The sequence below is a fragment of the Pinus tabuliformis genome, chromosome 8 (genome assembly GCF_031772625.1).
Source record: "Pinus tabuliformis cultivar Carrire ecotype Pingquan chromosome 8, CPIR1, whole genome shotgun sequence".
NCBI classification, from domain to species: Eukaryota; Viridiplantae; Streptophyta; class Pinopsida; order Pinales; family Pinaceae; genus Pinus; species Pinus tabuliformis.
In genome coordinates this window covers 1,452,894,264-1,452,918,081 of record NC_142294.1, presented here as the reverse complement: position 1 = coordinate 1,452,918,081, position 23,818 = coordinate 1,452,894,264, and the positions used below count along the sequence as shown (strand labels likewise).

At 37.5% G+C, this 23,818-nt stretch overlaps 1 protein-coding gene across 1 annotated transcript; it reads right to left on the bottom strand.

Moving 5' to 3' along the window:
* Positions 1-10,972: 10,972 nt before the first annotated feature.
* On the bottom strand, positions 10,973-12,663 carry LOC149241227 (uncharacterized). The gene is made up of 3 exons (XM_089367468.1): positions 12,405-12,663; positions 12,143-12,309; positions 10,973-11,907 (listed from the first exon to the last, which is right to left on the bottom strand). The coding sequence occupies exons 1-3, from the start codon at positions 12,603-12,605 to the stop codon at positions 11,181-11,183; spliced, it is 1,095 nt and encodes a 364-aa protein (XP_089223594.1). The 5' UTR covers positions 12,606-12,663; the 3' UTR covers positions 10,973-11,180.
* Positions 12,664-23,818: the final 11,155 nt, after the last annotated feature.

The window sequence follows — 23,818 nt, the reverse complement described above, 5'->3', positions numbered from 1 at the left end:
TCAATAAGGGAAAGGTTTTCCTTAGACACATCATCACTAGACAGGTGAATCAGATTGGTTCACAGGTCAAGAACCTATATGCTCTTGAGGTTCAAGATGCATGAAAAGCCTTGAGCAGTGAGGCAACTGATGGAGACTTGGTGATTGAGAGGGAGCGTATATTACCTCTCAACATGCAGAGCCAGAAGAAGTCTCAGACGATTGTGGAGGGGCCACGATTGGTGCAGCAGCTTTAGGAGGTTGTGGAGCAGCCACAACAAGGGAAGCTGAGAGGAGATCGAGTAGAGACATCTACTCATGCAGACACCTCCAGTAGGCGGAAACTTTGAGCCAGGTGGGCAGAGGGATCCCATGCAACCATACCTCTAGGTAGGAGGTGGGGTGATGTGGATTGATCGTCCCAGGGAGGAGGGGCAGGATCCTTGAGGTACCCAACCTCTTGGATGAGACCTTTCTACGAGAGCCCCAATGTGGAGTAGCAAGAACTGACTGATTGGGTAGAGAGAGATGCGGATGGAGCGGCAAAGAGAGCGACAGTGTAGGGAATCCCAGGACAGTGCATAGCTAGTAGGCTGCAGCAATGCGAGAGGCACAAGTGTTTTGCACAGTGGTAGGTGGCACAGAGAAGTATGCAATGGTGCGAGATGCATGGAGATGTTGAAGTTACGCAGATGTCAGAGAAGGAGCACTTTCCAGCAACAGGTAGAGCTTCAGCATCATAGTATGTTCCTAGCCCAACAGAGTGGTCAAGTTGGGAGTGTTTTTGTTCCAAGTGTTGTTGGAGCATGTGGACTGGGAAAATGTGTTTCATGCAGAACATTCCAGAGTTGCGGGATAGGGATTGCAGATAATCCATGTCTTGTTGAGAGGGAGTGTTGAAAATGCAACAAGATGATGGAGCTTAGTGAAAAGGAGTCCCCTTCACTAAGTGGGCCCGCAGGCTATTTTTGGCGCAAAGTCTATTTTTAGACTATGTCTATTTTTAGACATATGGATCATGGTCTATGAGTTGCAGGATGCTATTTGTGGATGATTGGTCATGTTGGTAAAAATAGATGGACTTCTATTTTTAGACATATGGGCGGAGTCTATTTCTAGACTGCCAGTCTAAATATAGAACAGTCGAATATTATTAGCTCTTAATAATATTTGGACTATAAACATTATCTTATCCTCTTGGAGCACTTCAGTTCGAGCTACAGATGCGGCACATGCAACTGTTAGAAGGAAATACGCTTTTCTTATGGGTTAGTTGAGCTATTGCATGATGGACTTCAGTTAGAACTCAAGTGATTCAGTTTGGCGCAGTTGATTGAGGAGTTGATGGAGTTGTGTTTAGTTTGACTTTGTTAAACAAGTTGTATTTAGTCTAACTGCAGAATACACTAGTGATGAGTGATGTGAATTAATTATTAATTAATTCACTAATTATTAACTCATAAAGCAACTAAAGAATACATCAGTTAACTCAATGCATGGACAGTTCAGTGTAGACAAGTGTTAGAGGTGAGTGAAAGGGCAAGACAACTATCAGTTGTGACTATAACTGTGCATGGGATTTGCACAATCAATGGATTCAGTAATGCCAATGAGGATTGCATGGTTCAGCCAAGGGAAATACGAGTTTGGATCAACCATACTCATTATTCTCTTTCAGGATTGTGCAGTGGAGTCAGGCAGACAGTGGAGGAGATTTGAACCTGTGATTGATTCAGATCTTAGCTAGTTTTGTGTGTAATAGGTGGATATAGTACTGAGTACTTGTGAGGAGTATTGTACTGTGTATTGTTACATTTTCTCAATCATTATAATATACAGATAGTGTGGGGTTTTCCGCTGTTTTCTTTCCCCGGGTTACATACTATGTTAATGTGCGCATGCAATTGATGTTTCATTGTTTTTAATGCTGTTAAATTGATGATCAACGTAGAGGAGGTTATGTATTATGCATGTATTCCGCAATAGTTTATAATCAGGATAATCGCTGTGAATAAATGTCATATTATTCAAAATTTCTACATGGTATCAAAGTAGAGTTGATCATCAGATCTATTATTTAGAAAGTGTTTACATTTTGTTTCTTCAAGCAGAGTCTGTAATCGGGCCAGGTAGCCTCTGGATTCATCCTTCTTTTGGAAGGTGAGATATATGGTGAATGCCCATACAGTCAATCTCTGTACAAGAAATACTTTGTTCTCACGAATTTTAGATCAGAAGCGGTTGAGTTTTGAGTTGGTGGAATTCGAAATTGCAGCAGTGTTTTCTTGGTGTCAAAGTTGAAATGTCTTCCAATGGTTTGCGATTGGAGTATGCTCTTGAAGGCAGCTCAAACTATATTGCATGGAAAGACAGGATGGAGGCGATGTTAGATGACAATGGGCTGAAGGATTTCATAGAGGCTAAGGTCCCAAAGCCTACTGATGTTTCTCATGTTGAGGATTGGCAAAGGAAGACAACAAAGTGTCGAAGGATTCTATTGGAGGGCGTGAAGGATCACATTGTGCCCAACCTGCATGGAAAGGCTTCTCCATACTTGATGTGGAAAGCGTTGACAGATTTATTCCAAAGTAAGAGCAACCAGAGCAAGTCGGCACTCAAGGATAAACTCAGAAACATTAAGTGTGAGAATGGAGATGGTATGCCCAAGTATCTCATGAAGTTCACTCAATGCAGGGATGAGCTGGGAAGTGTGGGGGTGACTGCTGATGATGAGGACTTGGTGAGCTTGGCTCTCCCTGGTCTTTCGAAGAGTTGGCATTCCTATCAGGACTTTGTCAATGGTTGGGAGAAATTTCCAGGATGGGAGAGACTTTGGTCAGATCTTGTGCAAGAGGAGATCAGGCGGAATACCAGGGACGGATCTTCATCAAAGGCATCTGATGAAGAAGATTGCACTTTGGCTGCCAAAGCAAAGAAGGGGAAGGAGAAGGGTTCTCTTTCCGAATCCAGTTCTTCTAATGATGGGAAAAAGGTTGACAGGTCGAAGGTGAGATGCTTTCGTTGTCATGAGTTGGGCCATTATGAAGGTGAGGCACTTGCTTCATAGTTTGAGTTGGATTTCACACTCTTCGCATGCATGCTTTCATCCATGGTGGGAAGTGGTTGGTTTCTTGACAGTGTAGCTTCTTTCCACATGATCAGTGACAAGAGTTTGTTCAGTACTTTGGAGGCGAAAGATTTCCACATACTCATAGCAATGGGTAATGATGAGAAGTATAGTGTCTTAGGTGTAGGCACGGTTATTTTTTAGAGGGAGCATGAAGCTCGCCTTACCTTGACCGATGTCAAGTATGTACCAGGACTGAAGAGAAACTTGGTGTCAATCGCGATGTTGGAAGACAAAGGCTGTGATGTAGTCTTCAGTAAGGAAAAGGTTTTTTCTAGACACATCATCACTAGACGGGTGAAGCAGATTGGTTCGCGGGTCAAGAACCTGTATTCTCTTGAGGTTCAAGATGCATGCAATGCCTTGAGCAGTGAGGTGACTGATGGATACTTGGTGGTTGAGTGGGAGTGTATATTACCTCTCAACATGTAGAGCCAGAAGAAGTCTCAGACGATTGTGGAGGAGCCACGATTGGTGCAGCAACTTCAGGAGGTTGTGGAGCAGCCACAACAAGGGAAGCTGAGAGGAGATCGAGTAGAGACATCTACTCATGAAGAGACCTCCAGTAGGGGGAAACTTCGAGCCAGGTGGGCAGAGGGATCTCATGCATCCATACCTCCAGGTAGGAGGTGGGGTGATGTGGATTGATTGTCCCAAGGAGGAGGGGCGGGATCCTTGAGGTACCCAACCTCTCGGATGAGACCTTGCTACGGGAGCCCCGATGTCGACTAGCAGGAACTGACTGATTGGGTAGAGACAGATGCGGATGGAGTGGTAGAGAGAATGACAGTGTAGGGAATCCCAGGACAATTCATAGCTAGCAGGCTGCAGCAACGCGAGAGGCACAAGGGTTTTGCACAGTGCTAGGTGGCACAGAGAAGTGTGCAATGGTGCGAGATGCATGGAGATGTCGCAATAGCGCAGATGTCAGAGAGGGAGCACTTGCCAGTAGCAGGTAGAGCTTCAGCATCAGAGTATGTTCCTAGCCCAACAGAGTGGTCAAGTTGGAAGTGTTTTTGTTCCAAGTGTTGTTGGAGCAAGTGGACCAGGCAAATGCGTTTCATGCAAAACATTCCAAAGTTGCAGGATAGGGATTGCAGATAATCCATATCTTGTTGAGAGGGAGTGCTGAAAATGCAACAAGATGATGGAGCTTAGTGAAAAGGAGTCACCTTCACTAAGTTGGCCCGCAGGCTATTTTTGGCGCAAAGTGTATTTTTAGACTATGTCTATTTTTAGACGTATGGATCATTGTCTATGAGTTGCAAGATGCTATTTGTGGATGATTGGTCATGTTGGTAAAAATAGATCGACTTCTATTTTTAGACATATGGGCGGAGTCTATTTTTAGACTACTAGTCTAAATATAGAACAGTCGAATATCATTAGCTCTTAATAATATTTGGACTATAAACATTATCTTATCCTCTTTGAGAACTTCAGTTCAAGCTACGAATGTGGCACATGAAACTGTCAGAAGGAAATATGCTTTTCTTATGGGTCAGTTGAGCTATTGCATGATGGACTTCAGTTAGAACTCAAGTGATTGAGTTTGGTGGAGTTGATTGAGGAGTTGATGGAGTTGTGTTAAGTTTGACTTGGTTAAACTAGTTGTATTTAGTCTAACTGCAGAATACACTAGTGATGAGTGATGTGAATTAATTATTAATTAATTCACTAATTATTAACTCATAAAGCAACTAAAGAATACATTAGTTAACTCAGTGCATGGACAGTTCATTGTAGACAGGTGTTAGAGGTGAGTGAAAGGACAAGACAGCTATCGGTTGTGACTATAGTTGTGCATGAGATTTGCACAATCAATGGATTGAGTAATGCCAATGAGGATTGCGTGGTTCAACCAAGGGAAATACGAGTTTGGATCAGCCATACTCATTATTCTCTTACAGGATTGCACAGTGGAGGCAGGCAGACAGTGGAGGAGATTTGAACCTATGATTTATTCAGATCTGAGCTAGTTTTGTGTGTAACAGGTGGAGATAGTACTGAGTACTTGTGAGGAGAATTGTACTATGTATTGTTACATGTTCTCAATCATTATAATATACAGATAGTGTGGGGTTTGCAGCTGTATGCTTTCCCCGGGTTACATACTGTGTTAATGTGCACATGCGATTGATGTTTCATTGTTTTTAATGTTGCTAAATTGATGATCAATGTAGAGGAGGTTAAGTATTATGCATGTATTCCGTAATAGTGTATAATCGGGATAGTCTCTGTGAATAAGTGTCATATTATTCAAAATTTCTACATGGTATCGGAGTAGAGTTGATCATCAGATCTATTATTCAGAATGTTTTTACATTTTATTTCTTCAGGCAGAGTCTATAATCAGGCCAGGTAACCTCTGGATCCGTCCTTCTTTTGGAAGGTGAGATAACCGATCAATGCCCATACAGTCAATCTCTGTACGAGAAATACTTTGTTCTCACGAATTTTAGATCAGAAGCAGTTGAGTTTTGAGCTGGTGGAATTCGAATTTGTAGCAATGTTTTCTTGGTGTCAAAGTTGAAATGTCTTTCAACGGTTTGCGATTGGAGTATGCTCTTGAAGGCAGCTCCAACTATATTGCATGGAAAGATAGGATGGAGGAGGTGTTAGATGACAATGGGTTGAAGGAGTTCATAGAGGCTGAGGTCCCAAAGCCTACTGATGCTGCTCACGTTGAGGTTTGGCAAAAGAAGACAGCAAAGTGTCGAAGGTTTCTGTTGGAGGGCATGAAGGATCACATTGTGTCTAGCCTGCATGGAAAGGCTTCTCCATACCTGATGTGGAAAGCGTTGAAAAATTTATTCCAAAGCAAGAGTGACCAGAGGAAGTTGGTGCTCAAGGATAAACTCAGAAACATTAAGTGTGAGAATGGAGACAATATGCCCAAGTATCTCACGAAGTTCACTCAATGCAGGGATGAGCTGGGAAGTGTGGGGGTGACTGTCGAAGATGAGGACTTGGTGATCTTTGCTCTCCTTGGTCTTCCGAAGAGTTGGCATTCCTATCAGGACTCTGTCAATGGTCAGGAGAAATTGCTAGGATGGGAGAGACTTTGGTCAGATCTTGTGCAAGAGGAGATCAGGCGGAATACCAGGGACGGATCTTCATCAAAGGCATCTGATGAAGAAGATTGCGCTTTGGCTGCCAAAGAAAAGAAGCGGGAGGAGAAGGGTTCTCTTTCCGAATCCAGTTCTTCCAATGATGGGAAGAAGGTTGACAAGTCGAAGGTGAGATGCTTTTATTGTCATGAGTTGGGCCATTATGCTACTAATTTCCCAAAGAAGAAATGCAAGAAGGGATCCGGGGAAGGATCTGAAGGTGAGGTACTTGCTTCATAGTTTGAGTTGGATTTCACACACTTCGCATGCAATGGTTTCATCCATGGTGGGAAGTGGCTGGTTTCTTGACAGTGGAGCATCTTTCCACATGACTGGTGACAAGAGTTTGTTCAGTACTTTGGAGGAGAAAGATCTCCAGATACTCATAGCGATGGGTAATGATTAGAAGTATAGTGTCTCAGGTGTAGGCACAGTTATTTTTCAGAGGGAGCATGAAGCTCGCGTTACCTTGATCGATGTCAAGTATGTACCAAGACTGAAGAGAAACTTGGTGTCGATCACGATGCTGGAAGACAGAGGTTGTGATGTAGTCTTCAGTAAGGGAAAGGTTTTCCTTAGACACATCATCACTAGACAGGTGAAGCAAATTAGTTCACAGGTCAAGAACCTGTATGCTCTTAAGGTTCAAGATGCATGCAAAGCCTTGAGCAGCAAGGCAACTGATGGAGACTTGGTGGTTGAGAGGGAGCGTATATTACCTCTCAACATGTAGAGCCAGAAGAAGTCTCAGACGATTGTGGAGGAGCCACGATTGGTGCAGCAGCTCCAGGAGCTTGTGGATCAGCCACAACAAGGGAAGTTGAGAGGAGATCCAGTAGAGACATCTACTCATGCAGAGAACTCCAGTAGGGGGGAACTTCGAGCCAGGTGGGTAGAGGGATCGCATGCAGCCATACCTCTAGGTAGGAGGTGGGGTGATGTGGATTGATCGTCCCAAGGAGGAGGGGCAGGATCCTTGAGGTACCCAACCTCTTGGATGAGACCTTGCTACGGGAGCCCCGATGTGGAGTAGCAAGAACTGACTGATTGGGTAGAGACAGATGCAGATGGAGTGGCAGAGAGAGCGACAGTGTATGGAATCCCAGGATAGCGCATAGCTAGCAGGCTGCAACAATGCAAGAGGCACAAGTGTTTTGCATAATGCTAGGTGGCATAGAGAAGTGTGCAATGGTGCGAGATGCATGGAGATGTTGTAGTAGCGCAGATGTCGGAGAGGGAGCACTTGTTAGCAGCAGGTAGAGCTTAGTGAAAAGGATTCGCCTTCACTAAGTGGGCCCACAGGCTATTTTTGGCGCAAAGTCTATTTTTAGACATATGGATCATGGTTTATGAGTTGCAGGATGGTATTTGTGGATGATTGGTCATGTTGGTAAAAATAGATGGACTTCTATTTTTAGACATATGGGTGGAGTCTAGTTTTAGACTACCAGTCTAAATATAGAACAGTCGAATATTATTAGCTCTTAATAATAGTTGGACTATAAACATTATCTTATCCTCTTGGAGCACTTCAGTTCGAGCTACGGATGTGGCACATGCAACTGTCAAAAGGAAATACGCTTTTCTTATGGGTCAGTTGAGCTATTGCATGATGGACTTCAGTTAGAACTCAAGTGATTGAGTTTGGTGGAGTTGATTGAGGAGTTGATGGAGTTGTGTTTAGTTTGACTTGGTTAAACTAGTTGTATTTAGTCTAACTGCAGAATACACTAGTGATGAGTGATGTGAATTAATTATTAATTAATTCACTAATTATTAACTCATAAAGCAACTAAAGAATACATTAGTTAACTCAGTGCATGGACAGTTCAGTGTAGACAGGTGTTAGAGGTGAGTGAAAGGGCAAGATAGCTATCAGTTGTGACTATAGCTGTGCATGAGATTTGCACAATCAATGGATTGAGTAATGCCAATGAGGATTGCGTGGTTCAGCCAAGGGAAATATGAGTTTGGATCAACCATACTCATTATTCTCTTGCAGGATTGCGCAGTGGAGGCAGGCAGACAGTGGAGGAGATTTGCACCTGTGATTGATTCAGATCTAAGCTAGTTTTGTGTGTAACAGGTGGAGATAGTACTGAGTAATTGTGAGGAGTATTGTACTGTGTATTGTTACATGTTCTCAATCATTGTAATATAGAAATAGTCTGGGGTTTTCAGCTGTATGCTTTCCACGGGTTACATACTGTGTTAATGTGTGCATGCAATTGATGTTTCATTGTTTTTAATGCTGCTAAATTGATGATCAATGTAGAGGAGGTTATGTATTATGCATGTATTCCGCAATAGTGTATAATCGAGATAATCTTTGTGAATAAGTGTCATATTATTCAAAATTTCTACAGTCGTCGGATCCAATGAGGTGGAACGACGACTGCGATTGATCGTGCAAGTTGGTTGTCTATGCAGGTAAGTATAGCGGTTCTTGACTGGGTGAATGAGTCCGCTACCGTCGGATTGGGTCAGTTGGCTCAACGGTGATGATTAAAGCGGCTTGTCTGGAAGTTAGCGGGAAGAGTTTATGCTCCTTTTTCTTGGCGGGAGGAATTTTTTTAGGCGGGAGGCTAATTGTTTTGGTTACGTTGTAGGCTTCATCATTGTTTTGACTTTAAGCATTTAGAAGTTGGGTTTTTCGGGGTAGGGGCTTTTGCCTTGGGCCCATTCTCTATTTGGTTTGTGGGTCTCCTCCTTGGTCCACAACTCTTTGTGGATAGATGTAAATTTTGTACTTTATTTACGAAATTGAAGGTCTGACTCTTGCATTAGCAAAAACAAAAAAAATATATTTACAACTCATTTAATTTATATGACAACAATTGTTAGATTAATCAATAGTATCTATTAAAACCCTAAGCATGGGTGTTCATAAATTGAATAAGTCATATTCCTTGTCATCCCTTGCCTTGAACTATTAAAGACTTCCATGTACCCGACCCTCTTTTGTGTAATGGATCAAAGTCCCTAGCCTCCATGAATTGCATCGGTAAAAGGGATATTGCTTATAAAGACAGGATGTGTCACAACTACATGATGATGGACTAACTAACTTTCTATCATGCCCATTAAATATCATTGTAAAGAGCAAAATGTAAAGATAATAAACCAATCATAAACTTATTGCCTAATAATTTTACCAAATAACTAAATAGCAAATAAAATAATTCCAAAATTCATACATAATAATCACATTCATCAATTTTTTTTTTTCATTTCATTTTAAAACTTATATCATTAATAATACTTTTAACATTAATACTCATAATATATATACTAAAAACTAAAATGAAATATATAAAAAAAACATATTCTTAATACAAATGACAACCTTGCATGTGTAAGAAACGAAAATAAGCCTATATGATATGATTTAATATTATATTAAATCTCATGTCAAGTGGATATTAAATAACACTAAATATTTATAATATTAATGTTAGTAAATATTTGTTTTTAGGTTTATTGTATATTTTTTATTTAATAATTGTATGAATATTTTTAAGATTATAAATTTAAATCTTATTTTATTATATAAAATTAAATATACATATTATAATTTAAAAAATATCTATCTTACATTTTAGTTATCTCATTTTATAATTTGGAATATATATTTCACATTTTAATTATTTCTGTTCAATTTCAATTTTGTTTAGATATTTTTTATATAATTATATTTATTAAATTAAAAAAAAATTATAGTGAATATCTTTTATATTATATTTTAGATTTTTGTAATCCATATTAATAATAAAATTGTTTTTCAGATTAATCATATTTTAAATCTATACATATTTTAAATTTATACAAAACAATTTAATTAGTAATTACTTTAGTATTCAATGTAATTTAATATTCAAATTCTTATAAAATTTATCATTCATTCATTTATTTATTTATATATATATATAACATTCAATAAAATAATTATATAAATTAAAACATTGATGAAATTATTTACACCCAAAATTTAAAATTAACCCAAAAATGGCAAGATAATAAATTTAGCTGGAAGTTAAATTTTAACATTATGTTAATAATACAAATAATTGCGAATCCTAATAATAATGTTATAAATTTAATAACACTAATAATAATTTTATAAATTTAATAACAGCCTTATGTAAACATACATATCAACATAGTAATAAAAAAATGCATTTGCAGACAAATTAGACATTTCAAGATTCTGTTGCAAGGATGTTATTGCACTCATATTTATTTTCTATTCTATAAGTTACAAAGCAACACGGTTCGGAAAATATATCAGAACTCAATAGGTCTTGATCTTATCTTTAGGTCCGTAGGTGAAAAGATCAATTAAAATACAAATTATTTATTGCTAAAAATTTCTATCTAAAATGTTAATTATTAAGTCCGAGATTCCTATCGGAGAAAACTGCTAGCTGATCTGCGAGGCAGAGTGCTAGTGTGAAACAGGATTATGCGCAAGTACAAAGACACTCGTCAGATTTGTGTGCAGAATATGTGCAGTTTCCAATACAATAAAGAATGCGTTTTATCTCACAGTAAACAAAGAATTAAGAGATGGACAGACTTCTATGTGTTCGAGATTGACTCGGAGAGAAACACCAGGAAGCTGGAGGAGACATTGACCAACGGGGCGAGAAACGACGATCTACGGGTAATATTCGATACTTATCCCATGATAATCCTCCATTGAAATTTGAACATTACTTACAGGGTTTAAAATCTAAATTATTAATGTCTACAAATTTCCATCTAAAATGTTAATTATTAAGTCGAAGATCCCTACTAATCTTGCATCTACGGGAGAAAACTGGTAGATGATCTACCAGGCAGAATGCTAGTGTGACGCAGGTTTATGCCCAAATACAAAGACACTCGTCATCAGATTCGTGTGCAGAATATGTGCAGTTTCCATTACAATCAAGAATGCGTTTTATCTCACAATGAACAAAGAATTAAGAGATGGACATATTTCTCCGTGTTTGCGATTGACGAGGAGAGAAACAGCAAGAAGCTGGAGGAGACATTGACCAACAGGGCGAGGAACGACGCTCTAGTGGTATTAATCGATACTCATCCCATGATAATCCTTCATTGATATTTGAACTGAACTTGTAGTGTTTACCTGTCGATGATGTCACCCTTTTCCTCAAAAACAAGAATCGAAACCAGTAACCAATCTGTTCGCCTATGCTACTCCTCTTAATATGCCCAGTTTTAATCAATCGCTTGTACAGGTAACGCTTCACGGCTTCTGCGCTGTGCTCTACTATTTCGGGCGGGGGCAAAATAAGAGGGTTCCCCTCTAACCCCAACACTTGCAATTTTTCTAAAGCGCCGATCGAGTCCGGCAGAAAAGAGATCTGGTTGTAACTCACATCTAACTCCATCAGGCACGCCAGACCACCTATCGATTCCGGTAAATCCACGAGATGGTGAAAGTTCTTGCTGGCGTTCAGGACTTCCAGATTTATAAGGTGATCTATGTCGTCGGGGAGACGACGGAGTTTGTTTAAGTGGACGTCCAGTACACGGAGAGATCTCATGTAGGAAATCGACGGCGGGAGATAAGCTATGTTGTTTGAATGTACCGATAGGTTCCTCATATTCTTCAATTTGAATCCTAGCGTGTCTGGTAGTCCCTCCAGATGGTTGAAATTCGCACGCAGCTCTTCCAACGCACTGTCAGATTCATACCAGACTACTGTATTAACCTAAATATGGGTACCCAAAAACTATTCAGAAATTTTTATCAGGTTCGAATCACAAATTGGAAAATCAAGTTAAATCGACTCAATTCGTATTAAGAAAATTATACATAAAAATACAACAATGAAACAGTTAGATTCAATTTCCAGGTTTCTTGTACATGCATCAACTCCACCAAAACCCTACCGAATTAGGTAACAAAAATTACCTGCAGTTTTGTATGCTATCAGGAAAGGCAACGAGCATGTTGCTGGAAACATTTAAGAATTTAAGGTTCAAGAGCCTGCCGATGGAAGCAGGAAGAGATTTGAGGTGATTGCAACCAACATCAAGACTTTTCAGATTCACCAAGCCAGTCACGCATTCAGGGAAGCACTGCAATCAATTGGGCACCATCAAAACAAAAAAAATATTCCATTGTCATCCTTCGGAAAAGGACTACACATAGGGAATCGAACTGAAAAATTTACCTCCAAATTGTTATTTGAGAGATCCAGCTTCACAAGGGTCGTAGCCAACTGTAACGACACCGGCACATTAATCAATTGAAGGCTATTAAGGTCAAGCTTCGCAGCAGCCTCAGAGATAGCAGTAGTGATTTTCTTTTCAGCCTCCTCCATTAGACATTTGAGCTGTTCCAACTCTGGCTTGCTCTCCACAGCAATTGTCATATTCAGAGACTCAAATTTCTACAGATCCTGGACTTTCTTCTATTGTTTACCTACTGGCCACTAATATGGTCAATCGTCCCACTTTGTGGTATTAACATTGCTCTACTGTCTCAGACTCTGAAAAGGTCAAAATACTCTATTTAAAACTCTCAGGCGTGTTAGTATTGCGTTTTCTTAGAGTCTACTACAACTGTAACTAATTTTGAAAAATATTATAAATTTTTTTCACAACTGTATCCTGCATTCTACCTAAAACAATATAAACATATTTTTTATGTTGTGTTATGTCTTTTTTTTCTACCTAAATCAGTATCGACATAGGTAAACAAACAACATGCTGCTGACAGTGGGACTACCTTGCCTATTTTTTATAAGTGCAGAGGTCACAAATGGATGAAGGACGATGGCAATAGTTACGTGATTTGACTTACAGAACCTTTTAAATAATCGTATTTTGTCCATACATAATAAAGGCTTGTGATTTATATAATTAAATAATATAGCAAATTTGTGAATTACGCATTATGTTTTGTCAAACGAAATCGTTTGTCTAAAATAGCAATGAAACATTATGATAGTGTATCCTGTTTTCCAAATGACCAAACTCAATTCACCACAAAGCTGCACACTCGACGCAAGACCATGTGGTTCAATTTAGTGGGTTCACTTTTTGAAAAAAAATGTAGAATATGCATGGGGTTCAATTTAGTGTGTTCACTTTTTGAAAAAAGTGTAGAATATGCATGTGGTTCAATTTAGTGTGTTCACTTTTTGAAAAAAGTATAGAATATGCATGTGGTTCAATTTAGTGTGTTCACTTTTTGAAAAAAATATAGAATATGTTGAATGATGAAATAGTGTTATCATCGTGGTTCAAAAAACGGTGGTATTAGTTATTGAATGCAACTTTAATATCATGTGAGTATAGGTGTGATTAGGTATGCAATGTAATTTTTATAAGGACGTTTATTATTTCTACATTATCTTATAATATCATATAATAGGAAAAAGAGTAATATTAAAACATAATCTTACTAAAAAAATTATAATTGTAATTTTATTTTTATTTTTTATAAATAAAATTATAAATAATTTGTTTTAATATTTATAATATATTATAGGAAAAGAAATCTAAATAATGATTTATAAATTAGGTTTAATTTTATATGTGTGTGTCAGAGAGAGTGTGTTATTCTGAAAGAAATAATGATTATATATGAGATATGATGGGTAGTTTTTGTGAATTCCATATATTATGTTGTATGGTACACATATTTAAATTATATCAATTTTGTGTTGGAACAAATGTAATTATTAAAATTTTATTTGTATAATTAGTATTTATTTTTAATTATTTTATAAATTTTGACTAATTATAATGAATTAAATGGTTTTTGATGAATTGAGGCTTTTGTGATCCATATTAACTTTATAAGAGATTTTTCGGCATAAATCACAAGATATTTCATTTGTCGACGCGTTTCGAACCAACTAGTGTGATTCATCATCAGGACAAGTTGAATGAGCTGATCAGGACAAGTTGAATGAGCTGATCAGGTTTTGCATGTTAAATAGATAGAGCAGAGACTCCAACGACTGTATCACGGCTATAGTGACAATGGCTAGATCTGACTGGTTAGTTAGGACAGGAATAACCATTATTTAATTAAAAAGTAACCTATAATGGTTATTCTTTTCCTAACTAACCCCTCAAATCTAGCCGTTGTCAATATAGTTGTTATACAACCATTGGAGTATCTGTTCTATCTATTTAACATGCAAAACCTGATCTACTCATTCAACTTGTCCTAACGGTAAACCACACTAGTTGGTTCGAAACGTGTCGACAAATGAAATATCTTGTGATTTATGCCGAAAAATCTCTCATAAAGTAAATGGTTTTTTTAATAGGTAAATTATGAAATGCAAAACTTCAATTATCTCATAATATCTAAATATAAGAGAATTTTCAGAGTTTTCAAAAGAAGTATAGATCCTAACCATTGTTCAGAGTTTTCAAAAGAAGTATAGATCCTAACCATTGTTCAGAGTTTTGAAAAGAAGTATAGATCCTAACCATTAGGCCGCTAGGACCTTTCCCTACAATAAAACTATGTAATTAAAACGTAAAAGAACTAAATACAAAGAAACAGAAAGACATCCGTGTTGATTTATTTGAATCATCAATGGCTTCTATAGGGATGGGTTCTTTGTTTCTACCTAGGTAGTAGCCAGGATTAGGAGGCATCATCATGTGCTTGTCCACTCTCTAGATCCAACACTCTAATGTTTCCACATGCCACTACATTTGATTAATAATGAAGATAATGTTCTCCTTGACTTCATTCCTTTGTACAAGAATCTGCAAAAAATGACTCTTTCACATCATTCCTATGTACAAGACTATGCCCAAATGAGCTTAAGATGCAAGTAGATGTCCTTGATGCTATACTATGTTTCCAAGTTCAACTGGTGCATTGATTGGTGAGACTTTGGGATCACGCCGGTTAGGATTGACCTTGACTCGAAATAGATACCCTACATCTAGTGGTTTCAGGAACTTGGTTTTGTTTCCCATGGTATTATGCCAATTGTATTTGGCTCAAAAGAATCCTATAAATAGGTTTATTAGTCTCGATTGTAAGGTTCCAAGGGTTGAGCAAGTTTGGGCTCCCTATCTAGTGTAATGGGTCGAGCGTTGAGCATGGCTCTCAGGCACATTTGGTGAGATTTTTTCCCATCCAATAATGGAATTCTATTAGGCTAGGTTTTTAATTGGAGTTGGAGTTTTCATAAGGTATTTCTTAGTGTTGTTTATGTGTGTGATTTATTTTATTGGTGTTCATAATTATTTTTATTTTCTTGAACATTTTTGTGAACTTTGATTGTGGGTAGATTTGCATGTGAAGAAGCCATATTGGCTATGTGAAATTGAATTGTGGAAAAATCTACATGTGAAGATGTTGGATCATCATAGATATGGTCGTATCTACTATGGATATATAGTTGAGAGAGAGGTTGGATGATAATATGAAGGCAAAATTATTGGTATCAGTACAACCATCATAAAGGTTGGACCAGAATTTGAAGGAAAAAGTATTGGTATCAATACAACCACCACAAAGGAGGATTAAAACCTTTCATTCTTTCAATGTGATAAAACCAGAGAGAAGTTACACCATTGTGTTTGAGAGCATGCAAATTTATACAATAATGAAGCTCGAAGTGTTGAAGAAGCAAGCTTTCGCCAAGAAGAACTGATTTCATTGATCATTATTCTTTTCAATTTGGTTTTAGTTTCTATTGGGATCAATAAGAAATAATTTGTCATCTATGACCACTACGGTGCCACATGTGCTTTCCATAGTGATTTCACAAAGGGTTTAAAAATAAACATTCAAACATTGGCCCTTGTTCAACCTCTTAGAAACATATTATGCTATGGATTTTGAAAGTTTATTATTTCTGTTTGCAAAGCTATTACCTTATCCATTGTTAAGCCCGAATTTGGAGACCCAAGAGCATGTGGTGGTGACCCTGTTGAATCTATCAATACACAAGGTGAATGAGAGTCTGATTGTAGAGGAAGGAGGAATTCTACCTATCATAGAGGTTCTGAGAAGCTAGAACATGGTCGCCAGAACATGGTTGTCAGACTATCTGTGGTGGATTTTGATTTTGGCAGGTGAAAGTTCAAGAATCAGTCAAAGATCGAGCGTGAAATAAATTACAGGGGCAGAGGAGAGGAGTATTTCCCTTATTAATTCAGTTGTGGATATCAAATCTTTAGTTGCAATGATCAAATCACAACTAGACAGGAGCTTAAAAAACACAAAAAGTGACTCATGGTAGAACAAAGTGAAACAAAGTGGTTACGGTAATACTATACGTGAAAGTTTAAAACCATATCGAAACAAATCATACTTTAGATTATGATAACAAAACATATGAAAATGCATTTGCATGATAAATGGAGGCTGCAGCTCCAAGTAAAATGAAATTCTTACTATAATTTACATTTCACGAAAGGTTGCATAGTAACTCTTTGTAAACCCTGTAACTAAGATATTTTACGCAACCACAACAAATTTATCCACAATATTCTCCTCTTCACCTCTCAGACTTACATCCTCTTGACTAAAATAAATACTTCTTCACATGTATATTTAAAACATACATTTCCACACAATGATTTATGATAAAGTCAAAGTATTAAGACATAGTATGGGCACTTGCACAAAAGGAATGATTTTTTGAACTTGCAGATGTTGTAGACTGCAAGTAAGATTTGTGGAATAAATGTTTAACCATACATTTCACCAACTCTATATTAAATACTAGTCCATTTCATAACCCTCAGCCTTCAGTACACCCCTAATTGCCAGCTCAACCAAATCTAAATCCTAATAACAATAGACTAGTCAAATATGTACAAATTCTTAAGAGACCGGATAATGATACAGGACCAGTAGAATGTAATGAGCTTCGGCTAAGGTCAACGCACATTATTTCCATAGAGGAAACTAAAGAAATCAAAAGTGAAAAACAACCTGAAATAAATCCTTCCACTGTGATTGCTATGGAAATAAAATAGGGAGAAGACATAGTCGAGTAGTAGAATTCACATAAAATTATAATTTATTCTCCCCCATTCCTTGAGAGACTAGTAATAACGAAACCTGTTGTATATCTTGATTTTGATATATTATGGGAATTTAAAAAAGTTGTATAAAGATTCCGCTCCTTCGAGCCATACAAGACATCCCAATCTATGAAAAAACAATTAAGGAGTTATGTGGGAAGATGCCTGGGAGGAAGTTGTAAAATCCACCAATAGTGCACGTGGTAGGAATGTTATCTGACCTACTTATGGGTAAACAAGAACCGATTAAATATGAAGATCCAGGGAATCCTGTAGTAACCATTCAAATACAAGGTTGCACCTTTCGAAACAAATTAGTGGATCTTGGAGCAGCCATTAATATTCTGACTACTGAAACATGCCAGGCTTTGGGCATTACAACTTTGGAACCCACCTCAACCTTATTAGGACTTGGCGACATATCAGTAGTTAGACCTGAGGGAACCTTACAGGATGTAATTGTTTTTGTTTATTCCTGAGAATATCCTATGGATTTCCTAGTCATTAACCTAAGGAGTAGGCTAGATAGATATACTTTGATATTGGGTCGAACTTGGTTAGTGACGGCAGATGCTTATGTAGGATGTCATGCAAGGAACATGACTATTACACAAGGAAATGCTGTGAAGAATCTTGTTTTGTATCATCCCGTTAAACCAAGTCTACCTATTGTAAATACTCAGTTACACACAACTAGATACCTAAAAGAAAACATCTGCTCTCCTCTCACACTAGAGGAAGCTCTTGAATTTAAGAATGAGATGGAGGATGATGTGACTAACAATTTCATTAATAGGTCAGTTTTCATGAATAATATGACATGCCAAGTATTAAAATCCATTCTTGATAATGAAGCACATGGATATCTCTCCAAGGATGCAAACCATCAACATATACCCACGACCGCTATTTATAACAGCAGGCCAATTGAGATTGAACCTGGAAAAATGCTTAACATTAATGATAACCTAGATAGCCACCAACAACAAACGTTTATTCAAGTACTTCGGAAATAAAAAAAAATTTGCTTGCGAATACTCAGACATGAAAGGTATAGATCCTAAGCTGTGTACCCATCATATCTACATCGAGAAGGATTCTCGCACTATTCGATAGCCCCAGAGAAGGTTGAATCCCCACCTCAGGGATATTGTGAAAGAGGAACTGGAAAAGTTGTTGGATGTGAATTTTATTTATCGTATCTCAAATAGCCAATGGGCCTCCCCTTTGGTAGTCGTTCCCAAGAAAAATGGGAAATGGTGAATCTGCGGGGACTACAGGGAACTGAACAAAGCCACCCAAAAGGACCATTTCTCTCTTCCATTCATTCGTCAAGTTCTCGACACCTTAGCAACAAAACAAATTTTTTCCTTCCTTGATGGCTTCAACGGCTATAATAAGATCCAGATCGCCCCTGAAGACCAGGATAAAAACCATGTTTACTTGTCCATGGGGTACGTTTGCATACAAATTTTTACCCTTTCATTTATGCAATTCCCCAGCCACATTTCGGAAGGCTATATTGAGGATTTTTTCCATCTGATCAACAAAGGGCTTCAAATTTATATGGAAGATCTTACCCCCTATGGGAATGACTTTTAGTAGGGCTTTTGAAATATGGAAAAGGTACTTGAACGATGCATTGCCACCAAGTTATGCTTGAGAAATGTAAAGTGTCATATGATGATAACTAAAGGTGACGTTTTGGGACACTACATCTCTGTGGTAGGAATACAGGTAGATCCAAAGAAAATAGAGGTAATTCTTGTAGTACCCACACCCAACACCAAGACCGAGGTACATAGATTCATTAAATATGTGGGGTATTACCATAGTTTTATTGGATTTTTTTTTAATTTCTGCACCTTTGTACGTTTTAGCTGGTGACGTTGAATTTAATTGGTTTAACAAATGTGATGTTGCCTTTGGAAATCCAAAGAAGATGATTTCAACTACACCAATATTATGAGGACCAAATTGGAAGCTACCTTTCCATATTTCTACAGATGCATCAGACACAGCAATAGGCGTTGTTCTCAGATAGGAGGAGGACAAAAAGCCCTATGTTATTTATTATATCAGCAAAAATCTCACTATTGTTCAACTCAATTACACAATTAGAGAAAATGAAAATTTCATTGTTATGTATGCCATAAACAAGTTTAGACATTATATAACAAGCTATTCAGTCTTTCTATATACTGATCATTCCACTATCAGATATTTAGCCAATAAACCTATTAATAATGGGTGGGTGACTCGTTGGCTGTTACTTTTGTAGGAGTTTGATATTACTACTAAGGACCTACCACGGAAGGAAAATCAAGTTGGAGATTTTCTGTCTCGGGTACCTAAAACGAACCATCCGTTAGTAGTGGATGACCAATTTCCAGACAAACATTGGTTTGTTGTGGCAGTAAAGGCACCTTGGTAGGTAGACATGGCAAACTATCTAGCAGTAGGAAAACTACCAAGGCACCTGTCAACTAAAGAAAGGAAGTCGATTGTCCAATGCAGTGCCCGATTTTCTTGGATCAGTGGATATATTTTCCACACAGGGTCTAAAACATAGATATGATTATGTATTCGTGAAGATGAGATCTATGACATCGTGAAAGCTTGCCATTAAGAGCCTTGTGGTGGGCATTTTGCAGATCGCAGGACTGGAGATACAATACTTCAGATGGGACATTATATGCCAACGATATTTAGAGATGAAAAAAATATGTCCATGCCTATTATAACTGTCAGAGGATGGTTTGTCCTGGTGAAGTCGATGAGATGTCGTTGCAGCCGAAGTTGGTAATGGAGCCTTTTGAACTATGGGCATTGGATTTTATTGACCATTCAATCCGCCATCAAACAAAAAAGCCTACATACTGGTTGCTATAGACTATCTAACAAAGTGGGTAGAAGTGGTAGCTTTGCCAATGGCTACAGAAGAAATTGTAATTATTTTTTTGTTTGAGTTATTTGTGTGGTATGGTTTACCCAGGAAATTGATAACAGATGGAAGGTCACAGTTTAAAGGACATACCCAATGGGAAGACACTTCAAGGTAAAAATGGATCATGGTAGTCTTAAATACCTTTTAGAACAAATATTATCTTTAGAAGAACATAAAAAGTGGGTCACAAATATGTTGGGTTATGACTTTGACATCATCTACAGAAAAGAGTAGAAATTTTTTGTTGCAGATGCACTCTCAAGAAAGGATGAGGATGTGGAAGCATTATTTTGTGTTATTTCTATTATCCAACTAGATTGGATAAACAAAGCAAGGGATTAATAGAAGAAGGATGAAGAAGTATGGCCACTCATTCAAAAGTTGTAGAAGATCCCAATTCAAACAATATTGCCAGAACTTGAAGAGGAAGGAAAAATCATATTAGAACCTGGAGCAGTCACAGAAACAAGAACTCGACAGCTACAAAATTGATCAATTTCAGATTATCTCATCAAGTGGAAGGACTTAAGCACTGAAGATTCCACATGGGAGGACAGTAATTTTATATAGAAGCATCAAGAGCTACTCAAGAATTCAGGACAACACTTTTTGAAGGAGAGGGGCATGTTAGGCCCCTATACTACTAGTGTAACCCCTTATTGTTATTAGTACAACCCCCTTATTATATTGTTGTACCCATGTAGTCCCCATATTGTTACTATTATGCCCCATAGAAGCCCACTATTGTTATTATTGTGCCCTTACACTATTATTGGTATGTCGGTTCTGATTATATTATGACCCCTCACACTCCTATATATAGAAAGGAGTTCTTGTCATTTGAATCATGTAAGAATTATTCATTTGTGTAATGTAAAGGAGGTTGCCTCCTCGAAGAGGCTAAATTATAATGCATTGATCTATCTTTTCTATCTTTTTGTGAGCTGGTTTCATAACGCAACCACTCTATGGAACCATCATATTACACATAAAGTCACTTCTTTGTATCACCCGCAGGTGAACGGGCAGGTTGAAAGCACCAACAAGGTCTTTGAAGTGATCTTGACTATACCAGCTTCAACACACCAGTGGGACATGGCTACTAGACTGTGAGAGGCCTTGTGGGTCTGTCATGAAACTTCATGAAATAGTATTGGTTATTCCCCGTACCAACTTGTGTTTGGTAAGATGCCTATTTTTCCTATCGAGTTTGAAATAAAGACTTTTAGAACAGCTCAGGAAGTGGGACTGGATCTATCGGAGGCCCAAACGAAACGACTTTAGCAATTAAATGAATTAGATAAAATACGACTACTTTATCTACAATGTACAATGATTATTCAACAAAAAAGGGCTAAGTGGCATGACAATCTTACTAAAAGAAAACATTTCAGAAAGGAGACTAGGTGCTTCTCTATGATTCCAGGTTTCAGGACTGTGCAGGCAAGCTGCAGACAAAGCGGCTTGGACCGTATGAGATTCATGAAGTTCACAACAATGACACTATAACTCTAATTACCATTGATGGGTCTAGCTCTCCCTTTCTTGTGAACGGACACTGGTTACGACTTTATCACAAGCCACTCACCAAATAGTCTTTTTTCAAATAGGTACGCAGTGATCCCACTATGCAAATTTTAGCTGTAGGGAGTGATGACCCAATAGCTTTACTTTCATGAAAATTGTTCCTTTTCAATTGTAAATAATATATATATTTTTTGCAAACATAGCTTATTAATTTTTCCATCTTCTTTCTTTTACTTTCATGATTGAATAGAGTAAACATTGTTGTGTGAATGAGTTGAATCTTTTTAAGAAGCAATGTTGTTAAAATATCTATTGTTCCTTTCTATCGCAACAACAATTGTTTCTTCATATTTTTTATCGTTGTTTCATTGTCGCTGTTCTCGTTAGAGTGAAAAACTATTGTTCCATTTTTGGGAAATTTGTTGCTCCCTTTCAAGAAAGAACAATTGTTGTTTCTCTTGTAGCTTGTGTCTTTTACAGTTGTTGTTCCTTTTGGGATGAACAGTTGATGTTACATTTTTTGAATAGTTGTTGTTCTCTTCCAAAAGAACGACTGCTTCTCCTTTTACCAACTTTCATACATATGACTATTGTTCTGTTGAAAGAATAGTTATCTTTCCACAAAGCGAGCTAGTGTTGTTCCATCAAACAGACAACCATTGTTGTCTCTAGTAGCTAGTTCTTGTTCCATCTACAGAACATTTTCTGTTTCATTCCCATTCGAACATTTGTTGTTCTTTTCCAATAAACGCTTGTCGTTCCACCTATACAGTCATCCATTTGGCTAGAAATTTGCATCGAAATCTCTTTTAAAAATCATTTATGTTGGTTACATTATGATTTATTTCAACCATTTTCTAATTGCCTTTATTTTAATCTGATATGGTTCATCTATTAAATGACTTGCTGTATGTCTTTCCTTTAGACATATTCTCTATTTTATTCACCACCAATATCAACATCTTGTTGGTTCTCTGTTTTACACTTTCAAATGGCAGTTCCATTTGACACAATGCAAGGAAAGCAAGCACATGCATTCTTTTACATCTTACACCATCCTTGACTCTTAAGGAGTTAGTGAGCCTCCCTCAACTTATAATGTAAAATTTGAAATAAGATAAATCCTTCTCAAAGAGGATAGGAGGTCTCATTACGAGATGACCTATCATGATCATAGGGACTTAACACAAGTGACAATTCTATTATGGCTACCACTCCAGGGTAATGGCCTTTGAGACATTATGTATGTATAAGGATAGGAGGTATCATCAAGAGTGGACCTGTTCACTTTGTTCTACTCTGGTGAATGACATTGTGGTTATCTGGTTACCATGCTAGCACAATGGTCTCCTTACAGAAATATGTAAACAATAATAATAATAATAAAGTCATAAGTTGAGGATACTAGCTCCTTTATGGGTTTAAGTGGTAACCCTGTCGAGGCTATAGACATCTCTTGGTAGCAGTGGCTCTACATAAGGTATTGGAGTAGCAATCTATATTGCCAATTCTTTAGTATGCTAATACTTCCTATTCAATTAATCTGAAAGGAGAAACCACAATTGAATAGTGTTTATACTTATAAAAACTAGCATAATGGTTGAAAATACATTGAATGAATCACTTCATCATCATTCGATTAGTTGACGCCATCAGTAATTATGTTTTCATGCCTTGCCAGATTTCTCTTTATCATTAACAAAAGTTAAATCAATTCCAATAATGAATATCTACATGCTTTATTCATTTTACGTGATCTCTAACCACTCGTACAATTGCTAATTATTTCTCTCTACTACACCTATCGGACTCCTCTAACAACTTCATGACATATTAATGATGTCGTGTGTACTTCTCATTTTCCTGTACTCCAAGGATGAGGATGCCATTTTCTTATTGGAGGGGGAAGGTTATTTGCTATGATGATTTGATAAGATATAATTAACCAACCGCACCAAGACTTGTTGATTTGACTAATTAATTAGTATTACATTTATAAAAAACTTTTTTTGATTAACTATTCATTATTATTTCATTTATATAAAAACTTTTTCTAATCAAAACTCTTGCATGTGGCTTATTCGTTATTGTTCAACA

Bases quoted from the DNA above. Each gene is read 5' to 3' on its own strand.
- LOC149241227 (XM_089367468.1), bottom strand. From the start codon at position 12,605: ATGACAATTGCTGTGGAGAGCAAGCCAGAGTTGGAACAGCTCAAATGT. The intron at 12,310-12,404 runs GTAAATTTTTCA...AATTGATTGCAG, and splicing joins TCTCAAATAACAATTTGGAG to TGCTTCCCTGAATGCGTGAC. The intron at 11,908-12,142 runs GTAATTTTTGTT...TGAATCTGACAG, and splicing joins GATAGCATACAAAACTGCAG to TGCGTTGGAAGAGCTGCGTG.